Source organism: Mus musculus, chromosome 13 (genome assembly GCF_000001635.26).
Source record: "Mus musculus strain C57BL/6J chromosome 13, GRCm38.p6 C57BL/6J".
NCBI lineage: Eukaryota > Metazoa > Chordata > Mammalia > Rodentia > Muridae > Mus > Mus musculus.
This window is the reverse complement of record NC_000079.6, coordinates 3,884,616-3,909,619: the sequence shown is the minus strand read 5'-3', so window position 1 is coordinate 3,909,619 and position 25,004 is coordinate 3,884,616. Positions and strand designations below refer to the sequence as shown.

Here is a 25,004-nt window from a genome sequence, read left to right as displayed (position 1 = left end):
TAGCTGGCCTTGCAAAGTCATGCTTTAAAAAAAAAAAAAAAAAAAAAAAAAGGCCCTTTTTTTTCCCCCTAGATTTTCAAGGTACGTTTTCTCTGTGTAGTATTGGCTGTCCTGGAACTTGCTGTGTAGTATTGGCTGTCCTGGAACTTGCTCTGCAGACCAGGCTGGCCTCAAACCCACAGAGATATGCCTGCCTCTGCCTCCCAAGTATAGAGATTAAAGGTGTGCACCACCACCATCCGGTTACCGTGACTTTCCAATGAGTGAAGATTGCTTACAATCTGTCACTTTGGTTTTGGAGTTTCTTCTCAGGACTACTTAGAGTATTCCTTCATTGCTCTATCACTTTCTCAGTGCCTTTTAAGTGCAATTGGGAAGGCTGTGTTGCAGCAGTAGTTGCTTGAATGTTTCTTTCTAGTGTGCCTTCATTCCCTAGTAGTGGGTTTGGGGTTTGTTTGTTTGTTTTTGTTTCTTTCTGGGAATAATTTTGGATTGGGGTTTGTTTATAATTTTTAATATATTAATTTATTTTAATATATTTAATATATATAAATTTATTCATTTCGTTTTATGTGTGTTTTGCTTACATGTGTGTATATGTACCACATTCCTGCTTGGTGCCCATGGAGGTCAAAAGAGGGTATTGGATTCACTGGAAATAGAGTTATGGGTGGTTATAAATCATTGTGTGGGTGCTGGGAATCAAACCTGGGTCCCTGCAAGAGCAACAAGAGCTCTTAACAGCTGAGCCATCTCTCCAGCTTCCAAGGGGTGATTTTTGTAGGATTTGAACTTGAGATTTTTCCCCCCACTTAAATTACGTTTTGTTTCTCCTTTGTGCAGGTGAGGGAGGTGGGAGGGGGGCTAGATAGCTTTTCTACCACACAGAACTCCTTTTATTTTCACAGTGGATTGCTTTGTCTGCTTAGCTTTCTGGCTCTATCATTCCTCCTTCATCTACCAAGGCGTTTTTCCTTCCTCTTTTGACTACTCTGCTCAGTTCTAATTGCACCCCAAGCCCTTCTGGCGTCAAGAACCAGAAAAGAGCCGTAGATGGTCAGTTTTGGGTATTTGCAAGAAGTAGAATGTGCTGTTATGTTGAGGTGTGGAAAGATAAAATGCTACTTCAGGGTGTTTGCTCAGTGTTGATTAGGAACTATGTACTAGGTTACATAGTTGCCCTGGCAGCAAGCAGAGCTGAGTGATTGCTCAAACTATTCCAGGACATGGCGGGTCCTCTTGCATTTGATAAATCCTGCTTAGGCAATAAATGAGTTTAGGCTGTGAGAAAAGGATTTCCCCCTAAAAAAGACTTCCCTCACCCCTTGATAGACATTAAGTTCCTTTTTAGAAACCCACTGCATTTCTGCATAAAATATTTTCTTCTTGTACCAGTTCAGATGGCTCATAACTTAATAAAGAGTTAGAGTCTGCAAATGCCACATGAGTAAGGTTTCTTGTAATGTAGTGTCACTTCTGCAAGAAAGCACTCAGCCATGCCTAGTCCAGAGACAATTTGGAATTTCCCTATTCAAAATAACGTTTTTCTTTTGAAGTAATATTTATCTTATTTACATATGCACCTGCGTGTGTACAGGTGCCCACAGAGGTGAGAAGAAGGCATTGGATCCCCAGGAGAGAATGAGCTGCTGACATAGGTCTGGGAACTGCCCCAGCTCCTTGAAGTGGTTTTTCCAGTGAATGAAATCTTTGTTTGATACAGTAACATAGTTTTATGTATGAGCCATTTTTTTTCCTTACAGAAAAGAAAACGAAGAGAGAAAGATGATGATGCTGTAAGCCTTAGCAGCCTTGATTTGAAGGTAAGCCCTGCTCCCGTGTTAGCATACAAACAGCGTTTCGTTCCTATGCTGTGGGAACAGTGTGAGTTTGGGAGGGGAAAGGTGTCATTTCTTTTAAGTAGAAAACTGAACGGGATTGCTACAGAGTCCCTCTGATGGTGTGAATGAGAGTAGTCCCCACAGTCTCAGATTTTCACGCTTGGCCCCCAGTTGATAAACAGTTTGGAAGGATTAGGAGGTGAGCTTCGGAGTTTCAAAACCCCATACCAGGCCCAGTACTGTGGTCCTGAGTTCTCTCTCTCTCTCTCTCTCTCTCCCTCTCTCTCTCTCTCTCTCTCTCTCTCTGTTCCTCACAGATTGCCTTGGTCATGTGTCTTTCCTCTTTTTGTGGTTCTACTTCCTGTTGAGAGTAAGAGGAAAACCATTCTCAAAACAGTGATAAGCTGTGATAGTAAATAGCCAAGGCCATGATCTATGCAAACAAAAAGGGCTGGTCATAAGAGCACCACGCCCTTCCCAGACGACTCTGGCCTGCTGGTGTGCTCAAGACTCAAAGGAGTCAAAACTTACGTGTAAAATCTCCCAAACATTAAGTACTGGGTCAATTGGGTTTTTGTTTTGTTTCCTTTAACACAAAAACTAAGCAAGCCTACAAGTCAGCTGGCCTCAAATATGTGGCCTGTAGTAAAGCATTCAAAATTATATAAAATACTTGGGTACTCTTTTATTAAAACTGTTCTTAGCCAGAACTAGTATCCTTGGAATTAACCAGGTTTTGTCAGTTGGTAAACGCTGGGGCATAAGGTAGGCAGTGGCACGGCACAGGACCTGGGAACATCCATCCACTTTTACAGGGTGGGCTTCCTTTTTCTCTGTCCACATGATTTTTTGTAAGTAGTCAGAATAGAAAACCCGTGGGTTAGAATATGGCATTCTCGAGATGCTCTCTAGGAAACACTAACTTGCTCTTCTTCCAGCAGCTCCCGCACTGCCTTTCTGATGTAGCCAGTGTGTATCACTTATGTCTCTCCCATTGCCGAGACCTGGTTACTTTATTTATCTTTATATTCAGTAACCTAGCCACATACCCTGATGTGTAATAAGTAATCAGAAAAACACTTGGCAGGCGAATGTATCAAGTAAGAAAGGTCAGAGGAATGAAAAAAGACCAGGGTCCTTGAGTAGATAATGTGATCATTGGGTTATGTGTTTTGATTTGGGGCATCTTGTATTTAGAATTTCATACTGATAGTAATCGAATTTTCATATTAGAAATTGTTGCCTGTTTGGTCCTATCACTGTGATTGTTGTTTCTTCAGGTAGAATCATACCACATTTGTGTGTGTGTGTGTGTGTGTGTGTGTGTGTGTGTGTGTGTGTGGCTAAAGAGACTTACTCTGTATCATATGTAAAATAGTTCATATAAGGGGTACCTGTTTTGTTTTGTTTTTTTAAAGGCATTTCTCACCTCTATATTGCTACTAGCTATAAACTTGCCTTTGTCTTTTGACATGATGTCAAAAGTGGCCATTGATTTTGTTATTAAGAACAATACTATTCTTTGATCTTTTTTTACAGTCCAGTCTTTATCCAGTCCATGCTCTAACTGTTCCTCATCCCATACTTCCCTCCCCTCCACCCGCCACCCTGTCTCTAAAAGGATGTTGTCATCTCCCCCAACCCCCACCACCACCTGACCTCCCCACTCCCTGGGACTCATGTCTCCCGAGGGTTAGGTGCACCTTCTCCCACTGAGGCCAGACCAGGCAGTCCTCTGCTGTGTGTGTGTCAGGGGCCTCATATCAGCTGGTGTGTGCTGTGGTTGGTGGCTCAGTGTCTGAGAGATCTTGGGGATCTAGGTTAGCTGAGACTGCTAATCATCCTTTGGGGTCGCCCTCCTCCTCAGCTTCTTCCAGCTTTTCCCTAATTCAACCACAGGGGTCCCTGGCTTCTGTCCATTGGTTGGGTGTAAGTATCTGCATCTGACTCTTTCACCTGCTTGTTGGGCATCTCCAAGGGCGGCCATGCTAGGCTCCTGTCTGTAAGCAAATCACAGCATCAGTCATAGTGTCAGCCCTAGAAGCCTCCCCTTGAGCTGGGTCCCATTTGGACCCGTCACTGCACCTCCTTTCCCTCAGGCTCTTCTGCATTTGTGTCCCTGCAGTTCTTTAGACAAGAACAATTCTGGGTCAGAGTTTTTGATTGTGGGGTGGCAACCCCATCCCTCCACTTGATGTCCTGTCTTTCTACTGGAGATGGACTCTACAAGTTCGCTCTCCCCACTGTAGGGCATTTCATCTAACGTCCCTCCCTTTGAGTTCTAAGAGTTTCTCACCTCCCAGGTCTGAGGTACATTCTAGAGGGTACCCCCAACCCCACCTTCTACCTCCCAAGGTTGCCTATTTCCATTCTTTCTGCTGGCCCCATGGAAGGGTTCTTTAAGTAGAGAGGTAATTAAAAAAACACAGAGGGCTTCCAAACATATTTTTACCTGTGTGTTTAGGTTTTTTGTAATGTTCATGTGTAGGAAGCTCAGCTCTTTGAACAGTTTACAAGTGTATCAGAGATTACATTCTACGTATTGGTATACGCTGCCATTTTTGGATTAAGTATAATGAAATAATACACACATGAGAAATTATTTTTAAGGCATCAGGATTAATTTTTTAAGATATCAGGAATGAAAATAATGATTTGGCAGCTTTCAACTTAATACTGTAAACACCTCTTTTGATAAGTGACCTCTTGGAGCCATCGAAAGTAATTTGGTAACCTTCCTAGGCACACATATGAACAGTTGAAGGTAGTTGTATGTGGCTGGCATGAGAAAGCTAGTGATTGCTGGGCAGTGGTGCTGCATGCCTTTAATCCCAGCACTTGAGAGGCAGAGGCAGGCAGATTTCTAAGTTCGAGGCCAGCCTGGTCTACAGAGTGAGTTCCAGGACAGCCAGGGCGACACAGAGAGACCCTGTCTAAAAACAACCAAAAAAAAAAAAAAAAAAAAAAGGTCTTGGTTGATAAATGGCCTGTGCATGCCATCTGCCTTTTGATATAGCTGATCTTTACCTACTGTCTTCTAAAATAGCAAATATTATTTCCCTGTGACAAGTTTCATAAAGTAAAGCCAGCTGCTGGTGCCAGTGATGAAAGTAAAGAAAACCAGAGATAGATACAAGAAAATTGTGGTTCTTAGTCAAAAATAAAAATCAAAGACCAAGACTAATGTTCTAAGAAACCATTGCTGTGCCCACAGTGTATGAGTGTAGATTAGCTTAGACTGCTGGGTATATGTTTATACCTTTTTAATTTGTACTGTGCTTTTTAATATACAGGAACATTTTTCTGACCACAGAAAACCTTTAAAAGTAGCCAGCTATTTAATCTGTTACCAAGGCAATTTCTTTTCATATATCACTTGACAATGTATGAATCCCTTTATACAATAGGATTACATAGGCTATCATAATCCACTAACTAACCATTTCAGAGAGCCATTGTATGTATGTATGTATGTATGTATGTATGTATGTATATCTGTACTAAACATTCTGTGTCAGTTGACTTCTCTGTGTCAGGAAGACGTGTGTTTAGTCTGGAGTGTAGGTAATTGAAGCTATAATTACAAAGTTGAAAGTTTCAGTTTGCTAATTCTGTGCATTTACCTTCCAAAAACATTATAGCTTCACAGTTTGCCATCAGCTTCTGATAACAAGCACACAACTGCATTCTTATTTACTGTGAATTTTATGGCTTTTTAGATTTTTCCCAACTTTGGCATAAGTACCCAAACAGAAAATCTGTAAAGAAATCAAATACTTAAACAGCACTTAACCCACTTGGATCTGACCCAGCAATAACAGAATTCACGTTTTCCTCAAATGCACAAAGAACATTTTCCCCCATGTTAGACTGGAAAACAAGCCTTAATAAACTTTACTGAAGTTTATTAAGACTGAAATAACACAGACTGTTTTTTTCTGGTCTTAATAAAATAAAACAAGGAAACAATTATCAAGGAAAAAATAGAAAATCCACCAAGTATGTGAAAGAGTTTATAGCACAGCAGTGCATTGAAGGACAGATGACAGAGTGTAAAACTGGCAGGCACTGGAGAAGGAGAACACATCTGGTCCTGGAGGCACAGCCCGGACTCCAGAACAGCAGAGGCAAGAGAATCGCAAGTTTACGGCTACCACCTAACTTCACTTTAAGGGTCTAGCAAAAGAAAATCGGTTTCCACGTAAAGCTGGCAAAAGGAAGCGAGGGCATGGAGAGGCGGGCAAGAGAAAATCAGTGAAACCAAAATGCATTTCTTGAAAAAGCTTAACAGAACTGACAGACTTTTATATAGCTTGAGCAAGGAAAAGGGAAGGCCCAAGTGACGAAAATGATAAATATAGGAAAAGAACATTCCTCCAACTGTATAAAAGTAAAGCATTGTTAAAGTAACCCCATGAGAAACTCCACCAATATGTTGGACCACCTAGACAAGTGACATACCAACCCACACAGCAGTGAGAAAAGCTGGATACGCCTGTGACTGATTGAGCCAGGAGCCCTGAACAAGACAGTTTCACTGGTTAAATTATGCTCAATGTTTCAAGAATTACCATGTCCTCCAACTTTCCAGGAACAAAACCAAACCAAACCAAACCAAACCAAACAACTGAAAGCAAAAGGGACTGCTCTCTCATTCGTTCTGAAGCCAGAATCACCTCGACATCAAAGCTGAAGAAGTACAAGAAAAACAATAAGCCAGCATCTTATAAACATCATTCGTGCAGGGAGATATTAACAGAGTGGGTCCATAGCATGGATATCATTCGTGCAGGGAGATACTAACAGAGTGGGTCCATAGCACGGATATCATTCGTGCAGGGAGATACTAACAGAGTGGGTCCATAGCACGGATATCATTCGTGCAGGGAGATACTAACAGAGTGGGTCCATAGCACGGATATCATTCGTGCAGGGAGATACTAACAGAGTGGGTCCATAGCACGGATATCATTCGTGCAGGGAGATACTAACAGAGTGGGTCCATAGCACGGATATCATTCGTGGCAGGGAGATACTAACAGAGTGGGTCCATAGCATGGATATCATTCGTGCAGGGAGATACTAACAGAGTGGGTCCATAGCATGGATATCATTCGTGCAGGGAGATACTAACAGAGTGGGTCCATAGCATGGATATCATTCGTGGCAGGGAGATACTAACAGAGTGGGTCCATAGCACGGATATCATTCGTGCAGGGAGATACTAACAGAGTGGGTCCATAGCACGGATATCATTCGTGGCAGGGAGATACTAACAGAGTGGGTCATTGCACGGATATCATTCGTGCAGGGAGATACTAACAGACTGGGTCCATAGCACGGATATCATTCGTGCAGGGAGATACTAACAGAGTGGGTCCATAGCATGGATATCATTCGTGCAGGGAGATACTAACAGAGTGGGTCCATAGCATGGATATCATTCGTGCAGGGAGATACTAACAGAGTGGGTCCATAGCACGGATATCATTCGTGCAGGGAGATACTAACAGAGTGGGTCCATAGCACGGATATCATTCGTGCAGGGAGATACTAACAGAGTGGGTCCATAGCACGGATATCATTCGTGCAGGGAGATACTAACAGAGTGGGTCCATAGCACGGATATCATTCGTGCAGGGAGATACTAACAGAGTGGGTCCATAGCACGGATATCATTCGTGCAGGGAGATACTAACAGAGTGGGTCCATAGCATGGATATCATTCGTGCAGGGAGATACTAACAGAGTGGGTCCATAGCACGGATATCATTCGTGCAGGGAGATACTAACAGAGTGGGTCCATAGCACGGATATCATTCGTGCAGGGAGATACTAACAGAGTGGGTCCATAGCACGGATATCATTCGTGCAGGGAGATACTAACAGAGTGGGTCCATAGCACGGATATCATTCGTGCAGGGAGATACTAACAGAGTGGGTCCATAGCACGGATATCATTCGTGCAGGGAGATACTAACAGAGTGGGTCCATAGCACGGATATCATTCGTGCAGGGAGATACTAACAGAGTGGGTCCATAGCACGGATATCATTCGTGCAGGGAGATACTAACAGAGTGGGTCCATAGCATGGATATCATTCGTGCAGGGAGATACTAACAGAGTGGGTCCATAGCACGGATATCATTCGTGCAGGGAGATACTAACAGAGTGGGTCCATAGCACGGATATCATTCGTGCAGGGAGATACTAACAGAGTGGGTCCATAGCACGGATATCATTCGTGCAGGGAGATACTAACAGAGTGGGTCCATAGCACGGATATCATTCGTGCAGGGAGATACTAACAGAGTGGGTCCATAGCACGGATATCATTCGTGGCAGGGAGATACTAACAGAGTGGGTCCATAGCATGGATATCATTCGTGCAGGGAGATACTAACAGAGTGGGTCCATAGCACGGATATCATTCGTGCAGGGAGATACTAACAGAGTGGGTCCATAGCATGGATATCATTCGTGGCAGGGAGATACTAACAGAGTGGGTCCATAGCATGGATATCATTCGTGGCAGGGAGATACTAACAGAGTGGGTCCATAGCACGGATCCCACCCCTTACTGAGCAATAGAGAGGATAGCCAAGTGACAGATACACACAGTAGAACACTATTCAAAACTAAAGGTGAAGGCACTTAGGACACACGCTATAGCACAGGCAGACAGGAGGACATTATCCTACGGGAGTGAGTTAATGCCCTTGCCTGCAGGGGTGCTGTGTCCAGTTGTTAGCATCCTGGATCACTGCATCAGACCTAGGACCTAGAAAAGATACATTTTCTCTTACAGAACCCTCCTCTTCCCTAGCTCTGATTAACATGAAACAGAAGCCTCTTTTTACTTTGTGACCACTGTCATGCATTCATCCATGTGTCTATTTCACAGATTCCTATTTCTAGCTTTTCAATATGGCTCCTCAGGCCCCTTACCAATTAGCTAAAGTGTTTGCTACTGCTCAAGAGCCTGTAAGAATCTGCTCTTGTGCCTCGTCTCCCCCCCGTACCCTGCCCCCATTCCATGGAAGGAACCGGTGAGTGTGCACCTTTTCAATCTGCCTCCTGGAAGTAGATGTTTTAACGCATCTCTTAGGAAATTGTCTTAATGTATACAATGTGCTGGTGGTCCATTTTCTGCTCACAGCAATGTGTGAAGCTCATTTATATTCTGTCAATTTGTTGTCGAGAATGGCTGCCCTACCACCAATTATAGTTAAAGTATCAGTACACCAGGTAACGTGGTGGTCTGGTTCATGAATTAATATAATTTACTGGTGTCCTGTACTGTCGCTCAAGCATGATTCCAATTGGCCATTTCCGTCATATCATAGGTTGCTCTGACACTTGCCCAATCTTTAATTTCACTCTGCCTGACACTGCTCATATGGGCAGCTCTGATGTCATGACATGCTATTTGTAATAGGGTGCTAAGTCCTTATTTGGTTCGCCAGCACACCGAAGCTGTTTTAACCAGCAGTTTTGTATCGTGGGAGGCATTAACCTTGCTCTAACATCCTAGGGCTCTGCATTCTGAAACTGTTCCTGACATTGCCAGAGGTATCACACAGCATTCTTATCTGTTATTAACTCATCAGACTGGATCAGTTGTATAAAGCAGGTAGCTTAAATCATGGCCTGCCACAGAGATTTCTCTTGCTCACAGTCCCACCCAAACCTCAAGACTCTGAAAGTATCTTGATAGTCACCCTTTCAGGCTGTCTCCTTATCGGATCAAAGAGTTCCCAGATGCAGCAGAATGCTCCCCCAAAAACTGTTGGGCCCTGCCTACTGCTGTGTTCTAGGATTGGTGGATGAAATTTAGGGCTGCCTGTCCTTCAAAGGAGAGTCCAGAAAGCCTCCAGCCACTAGCTCTATTAAAACTTCCCCAGTGTGGTAACCTCTGAATTTTCATGCCATGTTTTTTATTTCCTAAGGCATCCAGAACACTTCCTGTTTCCTAAGACTAACATAATGTTTTATGGACTATCGGGGTCATTGCAAAGTCTGTGGCAAGCAACAAGACAGTTAATCTCAGAACATGAAAGAGAATATGGACTGCTATCCTCCCCTCATAAACTAACTGCTTCTTGTGGTCATCCAATGAAGGTTCCAAGAACACAGAGCAGATAAATAGTCATAGACCAGATGCCAAAGGATCTTATCCAGTGAGGGTGAGCGTCTGTCCAGTGGACAGAGTAAGAAGCTCCACTCCCGTGTACCACGAGCCACTGTCCTTCGCCACTGCCCTACAAGAAGCTCTCATGAGTTGAGTGTGCATGCAGGAGGCCACCGTGCCCCAGTCTGCTCCTTGCCTAATGGCTGTTGTCAGTGTCTCTTCCTAGCATGCGGTACTGCTTCAGATCTTAGCGTAAATGTAATGACTCAGACAGCAAGGACGCTGAAGTTGGCTGTTGCCACCACGATTCAGAAAACATTAAGAAGAATCTGCTGAATATTTTTTCAGAGCTTTTAAAGATTAATGGTAAAAATCAATTTTATTAATTAAAATTTAAAATGTAAATCAGTTCATTAAAACTACAGTTTTCCCCTATTAGTCACTTGTCGGCACTTTTTATAAAGCTGCTGCCTTGCCCTGCATTATCTCAATCCAGCCTAACCATGCTCTCCACTGTTGTGACACTGAGTGATTCGATTGCAGAAACCCTGTGCGTCCTGTCTGTAAGGCCAGTCACAGTGTAGATGACGATGCCTGGGATCCCACCATGGAATGAGCTCTCACTGACAGATGGCCTATCTTGAGATGTGTTCTCAGGTACTAGATGGACAGTGAAATGGGAGTTGAACATGTGATGTGTGTAATTAAGCCAACTTCCACCCCTGGCAGAGCTGTTCTTGCTGGGACATACAGAAGAGCCATGTAAAATGCACCGTGGAGTTGTTTCCTCAAGAGACTCTAAAGAGGGGAGCTTATTACCTGCCAGCTCCTGTGGGCTTTTAGTCAGAGATGCCCTCTGTGTCACCTGTCCCACACGCAGCAACAGTTAACGAGCACGGTGGAAGGCAAGCAATGCAGTGCAGGTGAGGCACGATGCTGTACAGGTGAAGGACAGTGCAGAGCATGTGAGGCACTGTGCAGTGCAGGTGAGGCAGGATGCTGTACAGGTGAAGGACAGTGCAGAGCATGTGAGGCACTGTGCAGTGCAGGTGAGGCATTGTGCAGTGCAGGTGAAGGACAGTGCAGTGCAGGTGAGGCATTGTGCAGTGCAGGTGAGGCATTGTGCAGTGCAGGTGAAGGACAGTGCAGTGCATGTGAGGCATTGTGCAGTGCAGGTGAGGCATTGTGCAGTGCAGGTGAAGGACAGTGCAGTGCAGGTGAGGCACGATACAGTGCAGGTGAGGCACGATACAGTGCAGGTGAGGCACGATGCTGTGCAGGTGAAGGACAGTGCAGGTGAGGCACGATGCTGTACAGGTGAAGGACAGTGCAGTGCATGTGAGGCATTGTGCAGTGCAGGTGAAGGACAGTGCAGTGTATGTGAGGCATGACACAGTGCATGTGAGGCACGATGCTGTGCAGGTGAAGGACAGTGCAGTGCAGGTGAGGCATTGTGCAGTGCAGGTGAAGGACAGTGCAGTGCAGGTGAGGCATTGTGCAGTGCAGGTGAGGCACGATACAGTGCAGGAGCAGGGGCTGAACTCAGAGTAAGGAGAGGGAAGAGTGCTGAAGATGCAGCAACCTGGACCAGTTTAGGTTCAGAGAAAATGGGAGGAACCAGCATCCTAGTGTATCAGAAGAGATGTGGCCTGGCAAGATGACACAGGAGGTCAAGGCATTGGTCACACAAGCCAAACACCCAGAGTCTGATCCCTAGAACTCGCAGTGGAAGGAGAGAACCAGGCCCTAAAGCCGTCCTCTGATTCATATCTGCACACATACATATCACACACATAATAATAATAATAATAATAATAATAATAATAATAAATCTCAAGATAGGAACTAATACACTCTACTGGAAATTATTATTATCCTGTGTATTTGAGACAAAGTCACCACAAACAGCAGTACTCATTTTACTTGGTATTTGTGTTATCTTTACAAAGAACAAGATGCAAACATCATCTTTTGTACTCTTGTTCAATAGCACTTAATTGACCTCAGCTAAGCTCTTTTCTACACCAAAGTACTTACTAAAGCTTGAATACACACACTTTTTAAATCAGTGACTTTTTAAAAAACAAATCCACAAATAACTTCATTACTCATTTCTTTCATAATGTTTCTGTACTTTTTTGTTAGTAGTAGATTTCTCAAAAGTTCCCATTTCTTTATTGGTGCTTCCTTTTTTAGTAACACTTTTGAATGTTATTTATAACTTATCTATTTTAGTAGAAAAATAATACATGTTACATATTTGTGATTTTTAAGTCTAGAGTTTTAAAAATAGAACAGTTCCTTGCATTTAGAAAAGGTCCTGAAGTATTTATGATCTGTGGAATGTGTTTTATGCACTATACAACATTTAAATAAATGTTTACATGAGGGTCAGAGGTATAAATAATCTATGTTTTTCTTCAAATGAAAAACTTGTTTATGTAATCATCGATATAGTAACCTAAACAAACGTGATTACCATGTTGAGAAAAGCAGGCTGCCCCTGCATTTCACAGTATTTCCTGTAGAGGGCAGCAGAGAACTTAGTTGGTCTTCGGCAGTCCTGAGCCTGCTTGCCAACTTACCTGATAAAAGGAAGCAGTACCTACAGCAAAAAGTGTTTTTTACTTTCAAGGTTGAGTTTACTTCATACTAAATGTAGGTTGAGTTTTCACCGTAGGCATAAGGATAGCCTAACAGTCCCCTTTTGGTAGACAGAGGACGCAGTGTGACCTTTCCATCCAGGCAGAACAAGGTTCTCTAACTAAAGCTGGGCCTTGCAAACCAGTAACTTTATCAGAAACTTGATTCTGTTTACCAAGCTGTGCTATTTTTAGATAAGTGAAGGATAAATTTTAATTTTTCACATCTTATTCCCCACACAATGGAAATTCAACCGGCTGATTACCTCCATGGTACCATCAGTCAAGAACTGGGAAAACCTTGCTGTTGAGAGCCTCACTGGGCATGACCACTGGTTGAAATAAGGCCTCTCCTAACGTTAACCAACTAATTTATCTCTGTGCCTATCCTGTTATTGTAAGTCACCTGAAGTCCCAGCCTTTGCCTGTGGTCTCCTCTTTAAGACATTAGCCATTATTAAATGAACATCGGCACAGGACTCAGGAGGTTTAGATTTGAAATCTCGCTCTTCTGAACCTCGTTCTAGTGCTTTCTACGCACTGTGTAGGTTACCAGAACATATGCTGAGGGGTTTATGCCTGGTCTCTTGTCTGGAAGATATACCACAACAAAGTTGAACACGTTCAACTCTTTCCAGGCACGGAGTCACCAGCACCTTTGGATAAGTTTCTTAAATTCCCATCTTTCTCCGTCTTCAAGGTGACAGCAGTGATGCTTTGTAGCATTATTAAATAAAGTCACATGCATGGAGCTGTAACACAGAGTTCCCTTCCTGTTCTTCACCCCTCCCTTTAAGTTTCCTCTTGAGTAAACTGAAGAGCATGGGTCACTAGTCTGTGCCAGCTGAACGTGGACATGTCCATGTTGTGACTTTGGGACGTTATCTAGTTGTCTTGTTCAAGATTAGACCACAAACCTACACATTAAAATGAAACTAAGAGTTTACTGGCCAAAGGTTTGTTGTTTTCGTTTGTTTGCTGTAAACTGTTTTGGTTTTAACTGGTCCACTATGCTAGATCCAGTTTGTTTCACATAGACTTTCTGCTTGAGACATCAGTCTTTCCCTCTAGGGTCCCAGCTGAAAGACGGAAATGAAAACTATCCTTTCCCCTCCTTATCTTGGCCATACTTCACACAGAGCTAAGTGGAAAAACAGTTTTGAGAAGACGTTGGGTAAGAGACCCATGAGAATCCCTGGCAGCCTCTTTCCTAACCCCACTGCACTTCCTTCTCTTCCCTGCTGGGACTGTGTGGCCATGCTGTTGGCCTCACTTGCGTTGGTTTTTAACTGAGGAAGCTAACTGGACCAAGTGTCTCAGCGGGTCCTGCTGGCCTACACTATTTATTTGTATTATCTCGAAGGACCTTTGATCTTACCTGAAAGTCCATGATATTCACGTGCCTCCAAGTGAAGCCGTGTACCAGCTGCTTTTACAAATAGTCATCAACTCTAAAGCAGGCTCCACCACTCAAACAGCAAGATGCAGAGCCCTGCGAGACCCTGGTGGTGGCCTGAATGTGTAGATACAGACATAGCCATGGCCCTTCCTGGACAAGGTGGTGCTAGGCTGTACATTGGTAAATCATGCTTTAGTCTCACCTCACTGTTTGCCACTGATTCTCCCGCCCCCTTGCCAGGATTTACCTCTGTCCCTGCTGACAGATCTGAGATGCTCAGTAAAGATCTGTAGCTCTTTCCCTTCCCTCTTCCCCTCCTTCTTGCTTTCTCTCTCTTTCGTTTACAGAATTATTTTTCCCCGGTGGTCATTCCTCCAGTATTTACCCCTTGGACTGTGTTTTAGTTCAGATTTTTCCAAAGAAAATCCATGCAGATATCTTCTCCACACCCCTCCCAAATGACTCCAGATCTGACTGAGTGGCTTCAGTTGTGTGTTCTTGTTCCTTCAGATGCAGTGGATCAAAAGAAATTTAGTATTTTCTTGCAAAATCATTGTTCAACTTGTGAAACAGTTGCTCATATGTTTAAAATCGTTGACACATTGCATTTGTCCTCAAGCTCTTGGTACCTTATGCCTTCTGAGATTTGCCTGGTTTCCCAGTCACCTTTAATCACCTTCAACACCTCTAGCCCCAGGTGCCTGCAAGGTCATCAGCCTGTGGCCTTGTAGGAAGGAGTCTGTCTCCTCATCCTTGTGCTCTTACTCAGTCCTGGGTGAAGCAGCGAGGCATTGGAGGTTCACGGAAGCCCAACCTGGAAGCCCAACCTTTAGAAGTTTCCCTGCGAGCTTTCCCACCCACGTGTCAGGCAGGAGGGTAGCCCTGAATGGCACTTGCTAACTACACGGCTTACTTGGACTTGCAAAAGCTTTTACCCCTGCCTCTCCATACAGCCTGCTTCCGCCGTTACACACTAGGGTCTCGGCTACAAAGCCTACACTTTATCACCCAAGAATCTAGAGTTGTGCCTTTTCATACAGGGCTTATTTTACACTTGTAAATACTTCACTGTAGCTTTCCAGTTTCCCAGCATATAATATCTGCACACTGTTAATTAAGATGGGCCTACCTACTGTGCAAAACAAATCCGGGAGGAAGTCCGCTATATCTCAGGTCCTAACTTGAGAAATAGTGCCCTTCCATATAGGAAAGTTTTGGACAAGTTGGCAGCTGGCCTCTCCTGGGTGGCTCTCCCTGGGGTGGGGCTGTTCTTCCCTTTAAAATGCCAGGCTTTGTAAGCTGGACTGTTGGACCTATGAAGACCATATCAAGATAAGTTTAGGGGAGGATCCTGCTGTGTGTTTTTATGGCATAAATGTCTCACACCAAGATCGGTATACTGATCCTGGAAATTTGAACTAGGCCCGTCTAGCTTTTCCCAGGACCAGGTGGTCCAATAGGAATAGAGTGGACTGAAGGTGCCCTCTGTGGTTCCCTGTCAGTCCTTGAATTTAAAAAAAGGGGGTGGGGGGAGCAGGAACTACTTTAGATTTTCTGTGCACAAAGTAACAGATGTACTGTGACATTTTCATATAGGCCTCTCCCCCATGAATCCTTTGGCCCCCATAGGAACCTTGTTTTAAGAGGCAGGTAATTTTACCGTTGTGCTTAAGCCGGTGCTGCTGGGTAACTAGGCTCTTCTTTACTACATAATTTTTTAACCCACAAGTCTTTGCTGCGTAGTTTTTTAACACATACTCAGCCCTTTCCAAGGCACTAATTTTAGAGAAATCTCTAAATTTTAGAGGTTCTCTGTCAGTAACTAAGTGCTAGAGAAGTAACTGAGATAGGTTCCTCTGGCGTTCACTCGGCCTCCTGTGGGCTTCGGCTCTTTCTGTGCAAGTTCCAGTGCCTTTTTTATTGCGAGGGACCGGCTTAGCTCAGGCAGCTCCGGGCTCTCGCGGAGCAGCCTAGGTGCGCGCCCCTCCGCAGTTATCGGGAGTCACGTGGGTCCTGGCCCCGCCCCGGACTCCTGAGCTCTGCGTGCGTGCTCGCTGCCTTTGCAGAAGCAGAGCTCCACCGCGAGCGGAGGCATGGGCGCATGGCTGCCGGGCCAGGCTGAGCTCTCAGAAGAAAAGCCCGGCGCCTTGGCGGCGTTGCCCTGCAGGGCTGACTCGCATGTGGACTAACCCGAAAGATTTGAAAGGACACTTGTAAAGCATGGTGGCGCATGATGAGATCGGAGGTCTCCTGCCCATTAAAAGGACGATCCGAGTCTTAGATGTTAATAACCAGCCCTTCCGGGAGCAGGAGGTAAGAGCAGACCGAAGGAATGCTTTCCAACTCCGCAGAACTTCTAAGATTTTAAACTTCACTTTCAAACTTTTAATCGTATTACATCCTAAAATGTGCAACTATTATAAGCAAGGCTGAAATGTGTTTAAGAACTGTGGTCTAAGTTTAAGCAATTTTTTTTTACTATAGCATAGCTAAAATTGTGAAAAGTTACATACAAAGGAGATTTTAAATATATGAGTCTCTGGGTAAACATTTCTCATGTTCGATATGGTTGTGCTTCCCCCCCCCCCCCTAACTTGCATTACTAAGTCATGGAGACTGTTTTAAGAAAGGAAAGAAAAAGAAAAATATTTTCCTCTCGATGCTGGTGAACAAGTGAGTAAGTCCGACCTGGGATGCGTGTTCATTCTTTCCCTGTGTAGTTAGGCTTGCCGTTCCCTTTTTCCTTCTGAAAGGGTATTTGAGTCGGGGGAACACTGCCTGCCTGGCTTTCTAAAGTCTTTATGAACATTTATGGAAAAAATTATTTCATGCAATTTTTTTGTAATCTTGGCAGTTGATTGGTGCTGCGGTGTTTCCTGCTGCCAGTAGAAATGGTTATGGGTTCAGCCTACCAAATCTTTTGAAGATAGTGATGGTTTTTTACGAAAAATATATATGTAATTGTCCATTTTTTAAATGAGCAGTTTAATCACATGCCTCAAGGAGACAGCTTGTTATATACAATCATTGGGGCGCCATTGGGGGTTGATACTGAATTTTGTTATTTGTTTGGGTTCACTTTTTCTTACATTTTATAAAATCAACAAGAGAATGCTTCTTCCTACAAGGCTGTGAGTGAAAATCCCCAAGGTAGTTATCTTTCAAGGCCCTCAAGGTTGAGCCTTTTCCGTAGGATGAGACATGGGCTATTTTCCTGGAGCATCCAAATAACCAGGGTCAGAGTCCCTGCTTCAGAACACAGCCCTCATGACCTAAGGAAAAATAGTTTGTAATCAAAACTTGCCTTTATCTCTCTCAAAAAGCCTTTTTTATTCTTGTTTTTCTGTTTTTCAAAGTTGTTGCCAAGTGAGCGATTATGTTTGAAGGAAGGAATAAAACCGAGACGCAGGCTGCCCTTTAAAGTTCCATGATTTGACTGACCCTGAAGTATGCCTTGTCATGACATCATTGGGGGAAAGGTTACCCAAGCGGCTGTGCTTATAAATAAGATACATCCCAGGAAAGCTAGCATGAAAGTAGACGTAACTTTCTTATAGATACTTTGGAAATATTTTAGGACACCTCCCCTAAGTAGGGGAGGTGAACTCAAATTGAGTTCTCAAAGCCCAGCAGGGTCAGGCAGCTTTCCTACTAGGACGGATGCTCTGGCCAGCTGAACTAGATAGTCTGATTAAAGATTAACCTAAGTAAACAGCGTAGACCCCTGAGAGTGGCTTTGCCCCTTCCAAGTGAACCTTAGCCCTCATAAAAGGTTGCCTGTTGCGATAGAAGTTGCTCGACGTTAGCCTTGTTAGCATTCATGTTTATTCTCCCAGATTTGCTGCTTGTCTTTAGGGGAGACAGGCATCAGTGTCTATGAATCCTAGTGTTCACTGTAACAACCTTCCAGCTCGATAAGCAAGTCACCACCATTATATAATTAAGCCTGGCCTTGGGGGGCTGGGTGTCTGTGCCTGTGGGGGAGTGTGGGTGTGTACTTTCATCAAGTCCAAATATCACTGCTGAGTCCTGCCAGGGAGAGGTGCGTGTAGGTGTAACAACAGTCTTATGGTGCAGATGTTCTTGTCCTTAATAAATCAGATAACTGAAGGAGTTCTCTTGGACCTGTAGAAGGACTGCTTTGCTTATAATTTTCCTAGCTCAAATTGTAATCCATATTCCCAAAGATATAGATTTTGCCCCTACCTTTTTGCTGACTCTTAAGTGCCTAATCCATTTCACTTCTCCACCAAAAATAAAATAAAATAAAATTATGTTTGATCTTTTCTTCAACTAGTGTCTGTATCCTGAAATTGACAGTGATATGTTTTTACCTTTCATTAAAATTTTTCATTATTTGAAAAGGAGTTCCCAAATGGTTGTTCCACCATGTTTGCCATTTTGGTTTGGTTTGGTTTGGTTTAGTTTAGTTTAGTTCTTTTTGGTTTAGTTTGGTTTGGTTTGGTTTTTGCTTTTTTTGAGTTCACACTGGGTAGCCCAGGCTAGGTCAGGCTAGCCTGGAACTACTGTCAATGCTCTATTTAAACCTGCCAAGTACACACACTATACTTTCTTACCAAACATGTTAGACTTGACTATTGAATAGCAATATGCTTTATAAAGAAGTGATATTGTAGTTATTTTTAAAGAACTGTGAATGTGTTTAGCCACCAAGTGCAGTCTGAAGAAATGCATACACAAAATTTATATTAGTGCCTTACAAGTGCTTTTAGATAGACACTTAGTTACCTAAGTCTACATGTTGTAGTTCTCTAGTGAGAGGGTGCCTGCCTGATACTCACAGGACCTGCTTAGTCAATCAGAATCATTTCTTTTTCATTTTAAACATTACATGGGGGGGGGGGGGGTTGTTGGCTTCTTTTTTTTTTTTTTTTTTTTTGAGACAGTGTTTCTCTGTGTAGCCCTGGCTGTCCCGGAACTCACTCTGTAGACCAGGCTGGCCTCGAACTCAGAAATCCACCTGCCTCTGCCTCCCAAGCATAACATAGTTTGTAATTGCCACGAATTTAGAAGTTTTACATTAACTAATCTTAAAAGGCAAGAATTTGACAATTTTATTTAGTATGATAATATCAAAATGTCTTCTTAGGTAAACTGACTTTTACTTTCTGACTCACTGGGAGGTGCACCTTTCTAAAGACCTTCAAACGGAGCTTAAATATTTGGTGATTTACTAGGAAGTGAAACTTTTATGCTTTGAACAGGGAAGAGGTGCTAACCTCTGCTTCCAAAGCACACGAGTCAGGCAGCTGCTTTGGTTCCAGTTCATGGTGGCATATCTTGCTTTGTGAGGTAATTCTATCTCCATTCAAACAGGAGACGCTTTGTGCCGTCTTTACTAAATGGAAAGGAATGCCTCTAGCTGCCCCTGCACACGCGTGTGTCACTCAGTCTGCACAGATGTGTGCTGAAGGCCCTTGTCAGACGGCATATGCCACTTTACTGCGTGGCTCAAAGGCTTCTTGTTCAGCTCATTGTGGTTTGTAGTTTAAGTTTTGCTTCCCAGTTAGTTATTTGGAGGAGGAGGGAGTGGTTTACAACCCTGTCTCTTCAAGCCTCCAGAGTTTGGATTCTCTTTGAAGTCCTTGAGTCTCTGAGGTTCCTTCTGGTGCGTGTATGTGCACACTCAGGAGCTAGATGCTTCGTGGGCTGTGGACTCATTTATGCTTCTTTCTAACTTTGTCCTTTTTTCCCACTTTGTTCTTAAATTATACGAGAGTTATTTTTACTTGGTTTCCTTGCACCCCTCTCTTTTAAAGTAATTTGTTCTTGTCAGAAATTTTAGGGGAAAGAATGTTTTTCTGTTACTTTTTAATTTAATGGTGATCTATTTTTGAGACAGTGTCACTATGTAGTCCTGACCGGCCTTTTGCCTTGAACTCAAAGAGATCTACCTGACTCTGCCTCGAAAGTGTTCGGATTAAAGCTGTACACCACCTTGTCCAGCCTTCCAAATTCTCACCATTTATCTCACATTTTATTTTATCACATTTATCTCACATTTTATCACGTGTGAGACTTGTTAAAGGCACCAGACACAAACAGTGTATGCTCCTCTTGTAGAATCACTTGATTTGGAGTTCGTTATCTCAGGAACTCTAAAGTCTTTGGACAGTGCGTCCTTCATACTAGCTTTGTGAAGCTTTGAGATCCAAGGATGCTAAGTGCTTGTTTGCTATGCTATTGCTGCTTTAAAAGCTGTGCTGCTTCTTAGCCCTGACTGTGCCATTGCAAGAGCAGGAGGTAGGATTCTAGGCCTGTCAGAGCCTAGGAGGCCTTTGAACCTCCCCTCTGCCTTGGCTTGAGCAGTTTTTGACCCATTTCAGTATTAGACATGCTCAAAGGTTATTCTCAAACTAAAGTAGTTAAAAGTGGAAATACACAATACAGGGACAGGGACAGAGACAAAACCTTGGTTTTCTTAAGCTGTTGTTACTTGGTGGTGTTCTAGTTTAGCGTAAAAAACAACAATCATTTTTTTTTTTAGTTCCCTGTCTCCCTGTCTTGTACAAGCACTGTTTTGTAAGCAGTTTAATGTTGTCTGGGCTTGTATGAAATCATTACACCTCAACACATATTTATTATAATCTGGTTTTGTTTTCCCAGGAGCCAAGCAATAAGAGAGTTCGGCCTCTAGCTCGGGTCACATCTTTGGCAAACTTAATCTCTCCCGTAAGAAATGGAGCAGTCAGGCGCTTCGGTCAGACCATACAGGTAAAAAAAGAGGGAGGGAAGAAGGAAGGGAGAGCATGTTTTATGGACACCTAAGATGTGTTTTCCTTTGAGCTGTACAAACATGTTTGCGTTGTTATACATGGTGTTTGGTTTGGAGTCTGCTTGTGGGGAGTACTTTAGTAGAGTAGCGTTTTTATAAGCCGTGTGCATTAGGATCCTTTGTCAGGCTCCTCTAAGACCCTTTACATTCCCCACAACTACTGTTAGGTTAGAACTCAAGTGATTGCTTTATATATTGAGAAATCCTCAGAAATGCATTGTTTAAATAAATGCAGGATAGCTGTTGCTGCCTTCAAATCTCACCTTCTCATTTGCTTGCCTCTTTAGTCGTTTACCCTTCGTGGTGACCACAGATCCCCAGCCTCTGCCCAGAAGTCATTCAGCAGGTCCACCGTCCCCACACCCACCAAGAGAAGAAGCAGTGCACTATGGTCGGAAATGCTAGACATCAATATGAAGGAGTCCTTGACCACTCGAGAGATCAAACGTCAGGAGGTATGCAACACTTAGTACCTGGACTGTATTTATTGAGTTAGACCAAGGAAGAAGAAATGCTTTTACATATATGTCTTGCCAGAGGAATGGAAAACTAATATCTGATGCTTTTTATTTGGGTAACATCCACCCAGTCTGCAACAGTTTATAGTGCGTGGTGGTCGCCATGAGATTGAGCAGCTCTAGTGGGCAAAAGGATGGAAAAACATTTCAAGCTGAATGAGAATTTTCAGACCAGGTCTCTTAGTCAAGCACTGTGAATATCACTTACCTGATTCCCATGTCTGACTTGTGGTGTTGCTGCATGTTTTTAGGCCATATATGAATTGTCCCGAGGGGAACAGGACTTGATTGAGGATCTCAAGCTCGCTAGAAAGGTCAGTGTCACTTTACCACAAAGTGCCAGCCCTTCAAAGGACACCTCACAGCTTCTAAAGGGTGGCTCCTTAACCTTGGAAGTGGAAAGCAGCAGAGTTTTACTGATGGCTGCATCTTTGACTTGAGATTGAATGAAGCACAGCTTTTCAAATGTGACCACTAGTAAACTTTTTGGAGTGAGTGTAAACTGTAGCATTTCTCCCAAAGCTGTGTCCCTGATATGGATTTACTAGGGTGTGCTCGAGGACGGGGTGCCCAAGGGCTTTCCTTGCTCATTCTTTGTGTGATGTTTCTCTTCCCCTCTGACAGGCCTACCATGACCCCATGTTAAAGCTGTCTATCATGTCAGAAGAGGAACTCACGCACATATTTGGAGACTTGGATGCTTATATACCTCTGCACGAAGGTCAGCTTTGCTCTTCGCTTCCATTTGTCTCTGAGCAGCCATTTAAATTAACGATGATGTCACACTCACCGCTTCTTTCCAGTCAGTGTGTCACTGCTCTCTCTCTACTCTTGTGCCCTTCAGATCTGTTAGCAAGAATTGGAGAAGCAACCAAGCCTGATGGGACTGTGGAGCAGATCGGTCACATTCTCGTGAACTGGGTACGTGAGCAGTGATGTGGCCTGCAATGTCACTCATAGCAGCTTTGTCTGCCACAGACTCTTAAGAGCAATGAAACCTTAAAGTCCAGCAAAGTTATGGTGATAAGAACTTACAGCCTTGTAAATACAGAAAGATCTGTAACTCAATAAAGTTCAGAACTTCATTGAGTTATAGATCTGCTTATAAGTAATGTCCCTGCTTGAGCAGGCTTTCCATAATGCTATGGTACTTATGCAACCTTTCATGTAAATAAATGCTTAAGTACTTGCTGTATGCCAGGCCCTGTTGAAGGAGGATTCATGGGGTAATGAAGGCTACTTCTGTGTTTATGACCTCAAACAAGAGAATGAACAGGCCCACAGCGTCATGGTTGTGTCATGTGATAGAAGCAACTCGGTGTCCTGGGCACACAGATACCTAACATCTTAGTGAGGCCATGTGCCTTAGTAGAGCCAGGAAGATTTCCACAGCCGGGTAAACGTGTGGCCTCATGCTCTCTTTTGTGGTTTGTGCTCATGGCTTACTCATGCACCCAGTCATGTAGGCTATGTCATGCCCTGTCTCTGCTCTGCAGTTACCAGGCCTGAATGCCTACAGAGGCTACTGCAGTAACCAGCTGGCGGCCAAGGCTCTTCTGGATCAGAAGAAACAAGACCCAAGAGTCCAAGACTTCCTCCAGCGCTGTCTGGAGTCTCCTTTCAGTCGAAAACTAGATCTTTGGAGTTTCCTAGATATCCCTCGAAGTCGCCTCGTCAAGTACCCCTTACTGTTAAAAGAAATCCTTAGACACACTCCCAAAGACCACCGTGATGTTCAGCTTCTAGAAGAGGCAGTAAGTAAACCCATAGAGCAGGCTCGCAAGTCTAGCATGGGTGACCTTAGAAAAGCATACAGTGGTACTTTCAAGTCTCGTGCCATCAAGAGACTGGGCTTTCGTCTAGTCCCTTCCACTGGCTGGTAGCCTTGAACTAGTTGCCCAGTATGGCTGTTCACATGTATAATGAAGAGACTGACTGGACTGACCTCTGGAGCCAATTCAAGCTTTAGATTCTGCCTTTTTGTGTGAATGCTTGCTCTGGAGGGAGGAAGGACAGGCTGATAGACAGCAGGTGCCCCATATGGCTTTATTCTTCTGTCTTTATCATTTCTAGATATTGATAATACAAGGAGTTCTTTCTGATATCAACTTGAAGAAAGGCGAATCTGAGTGTCAGTATTACATCAACAAGCTGGAGTACCTGGACGAGAAGCAGAAGGACCCTAGGATCGAAGCGAGCAAAGTGCTGCTGTGCCATGGGGAGCTGAAGAATAAAAGCGGCCATGTGAGTGCTTCCAGTGTGAACAGGAAGGAGGCCATTGCTTCCTCATTCCCACCTCAAGTTTTGCAAATTATGAGACAGGTTTTTAAAAATAAGCCTGCAGCCGGGTGGTGGTGGCACACGCCTTTAATCCCAGTTCTTGGGAGGCAGAGGCAGGTGGATTTCTGAGTTTGAGGCCAGTCTGGTCTACAAAGTGAGTTCCAGGACAGCCAGGGCTACACAGAGAAACCCTGTCTGGAAAACAAACAAACAAACAAATAAATAAGCCTGCAGCTTGCAGCAGGAAGGTTAGCACTTTTGTGTGTGACCAGCTTTAATAAAGCAGGTAGGAAGACTTAAACATCTCAACTAGCAGTCCTTTCCGCTTGTGAACTGTCAGCCTGTGTGTGATGAGTCTCCTGTGTTTCCACAGTGTTTCATGAGCGCTTCCTGTGAGAATGGTGTCTTCTAGCAGGGCCAGAGGTTTTAGCACCACTCAAGTTTTGCAGCAGATTAAACAAGAACAATTTTATTTTTTTTTAATATTTATTACAAAAGAACCTCCTGGAATTAAGGAGTCATGAATGCTATTTTTGCTTTATATGTGCTTTCCAACAGCTCCATTTGTAAGTTGGGGGTTGTTCAAGAAAAAGTTGAAATGCAGCCTATCTGATTTCTGTCACAGAGCCTGATTGTTCTGTGAAGGCTTAGACCTGTGTAGACACAACTGACCCATGAACAACATTGTAGCAGCACGCACTTGGGATCCCTGTGTCTTTGGAAACTGCAGTGAACAATACTGGAGTTGAAACTGTTTCTGCTGATACCAGGTCTCTCAGATAGGTGGCATTTGCTCAGCTGTCACCTAGCCTGGTAGTGTGGCCTGATGAAAGAAAGAGAAGAGCTCTAGGTAGCCTGGGCTTGACTGCTCCAAGTTAGACCTGGAAAGCCATGAGATCACTATTCTATGCCGTGAATAAAGGAGAAATTAGAAAAATCTAAATCTCAAATCCAGTTCTTTAGCAATTAAATCTTTTATTTAGGAAGTTTTAGGTTTTTTTTTTTTTCCTTCATTTCTGCAGAAACTGTACATTTTCCTATTTCAAGACATCTTGGTTTTGACTCGGCCTGTCACCCGAAATGAGCGCCACTTGTACCAGGTTTACCGGCAGCCCATCCCAGTCCAGGAGCTGGTGCTGGAAGACCTGCAGGACGGGGATGTGCGCATGGGTGGCTCCTTCCGAGGGGCCTTCGGCAACTCAGACAAAGGTAGTTACTAAAGGGGGCCAGGTTAGACGGGGAGGAAGGGAGTGGACCAGAATGGCCACACATTTGAAGCTAACCTGGGCTACAGAGTGAGACCCCATCTTAACAAACAACACTGAAAAGAAGAAACAAATGTCCCTAAATGAAATTAGACTCAACCCTTAGCATTTTGAAAATACAACCATTCCCC

At 43.7% G+C, this 25,004-nt stretch overlaps 1 protein-coding gene across 3 annotated transcripts in view; it reads left to right on the top strand.

The window, feature by feature from the left end:
• Net1 (neuroepithelial cell transforming gene 1) overlaps positions 1 to 25,004 on the top strand; it is a 36,203-nt gene that overhangs the window by 8,601 nt on the left and 2,598 nt on the right. Inside the window, exons 3-11 of one of the 3 annotated variants that reach the window (NM_019671.3) lie at positions 1,764 to 1,823; positions 20,642 to 20,749; positions 21,098 to 21,265; positions 21,580 to 21,642; positions 21,953 to 22,049; positions 22,173 to 22,249; positions 22,825 to 23,082; positions 23,402 to 23,572; positions 24,631 to 24,817. In NM_019671.3, coding sequence (NP_062645.2) covers positions 1,764 to 1,823; positions 20,642 to 20,749; positions 21,098 to 21,265; positions 21,580 to 21,642; positions 21,953 to 22,049; positions 22,173 to 22,249; positions 22,825 to 23,082; positions 23,402 to 23,572; positions 24,631 to 24,817 — 1,189 coding nt within the window. Of the gene's footprint in view, positions 1 to 1,763; positions 1,824 to 16,038; positions 16,328 to 20,173; positions 20,279 to 20,641; positions 20,750 to 21,097; positions 21,266 to 21,579; positions 21,643 to 21,952; positions 22,050 to 22,172; positions 22,250 to 22,824; positions 23,083 to 23,401; positions 23,573 to 24,630; positions 24,818 to 25,004 lie in introns of those variants that run through there. The other 2 variants (NM_001047159.2, XM_030247332.1) reach the window with 2 other exon arrangements.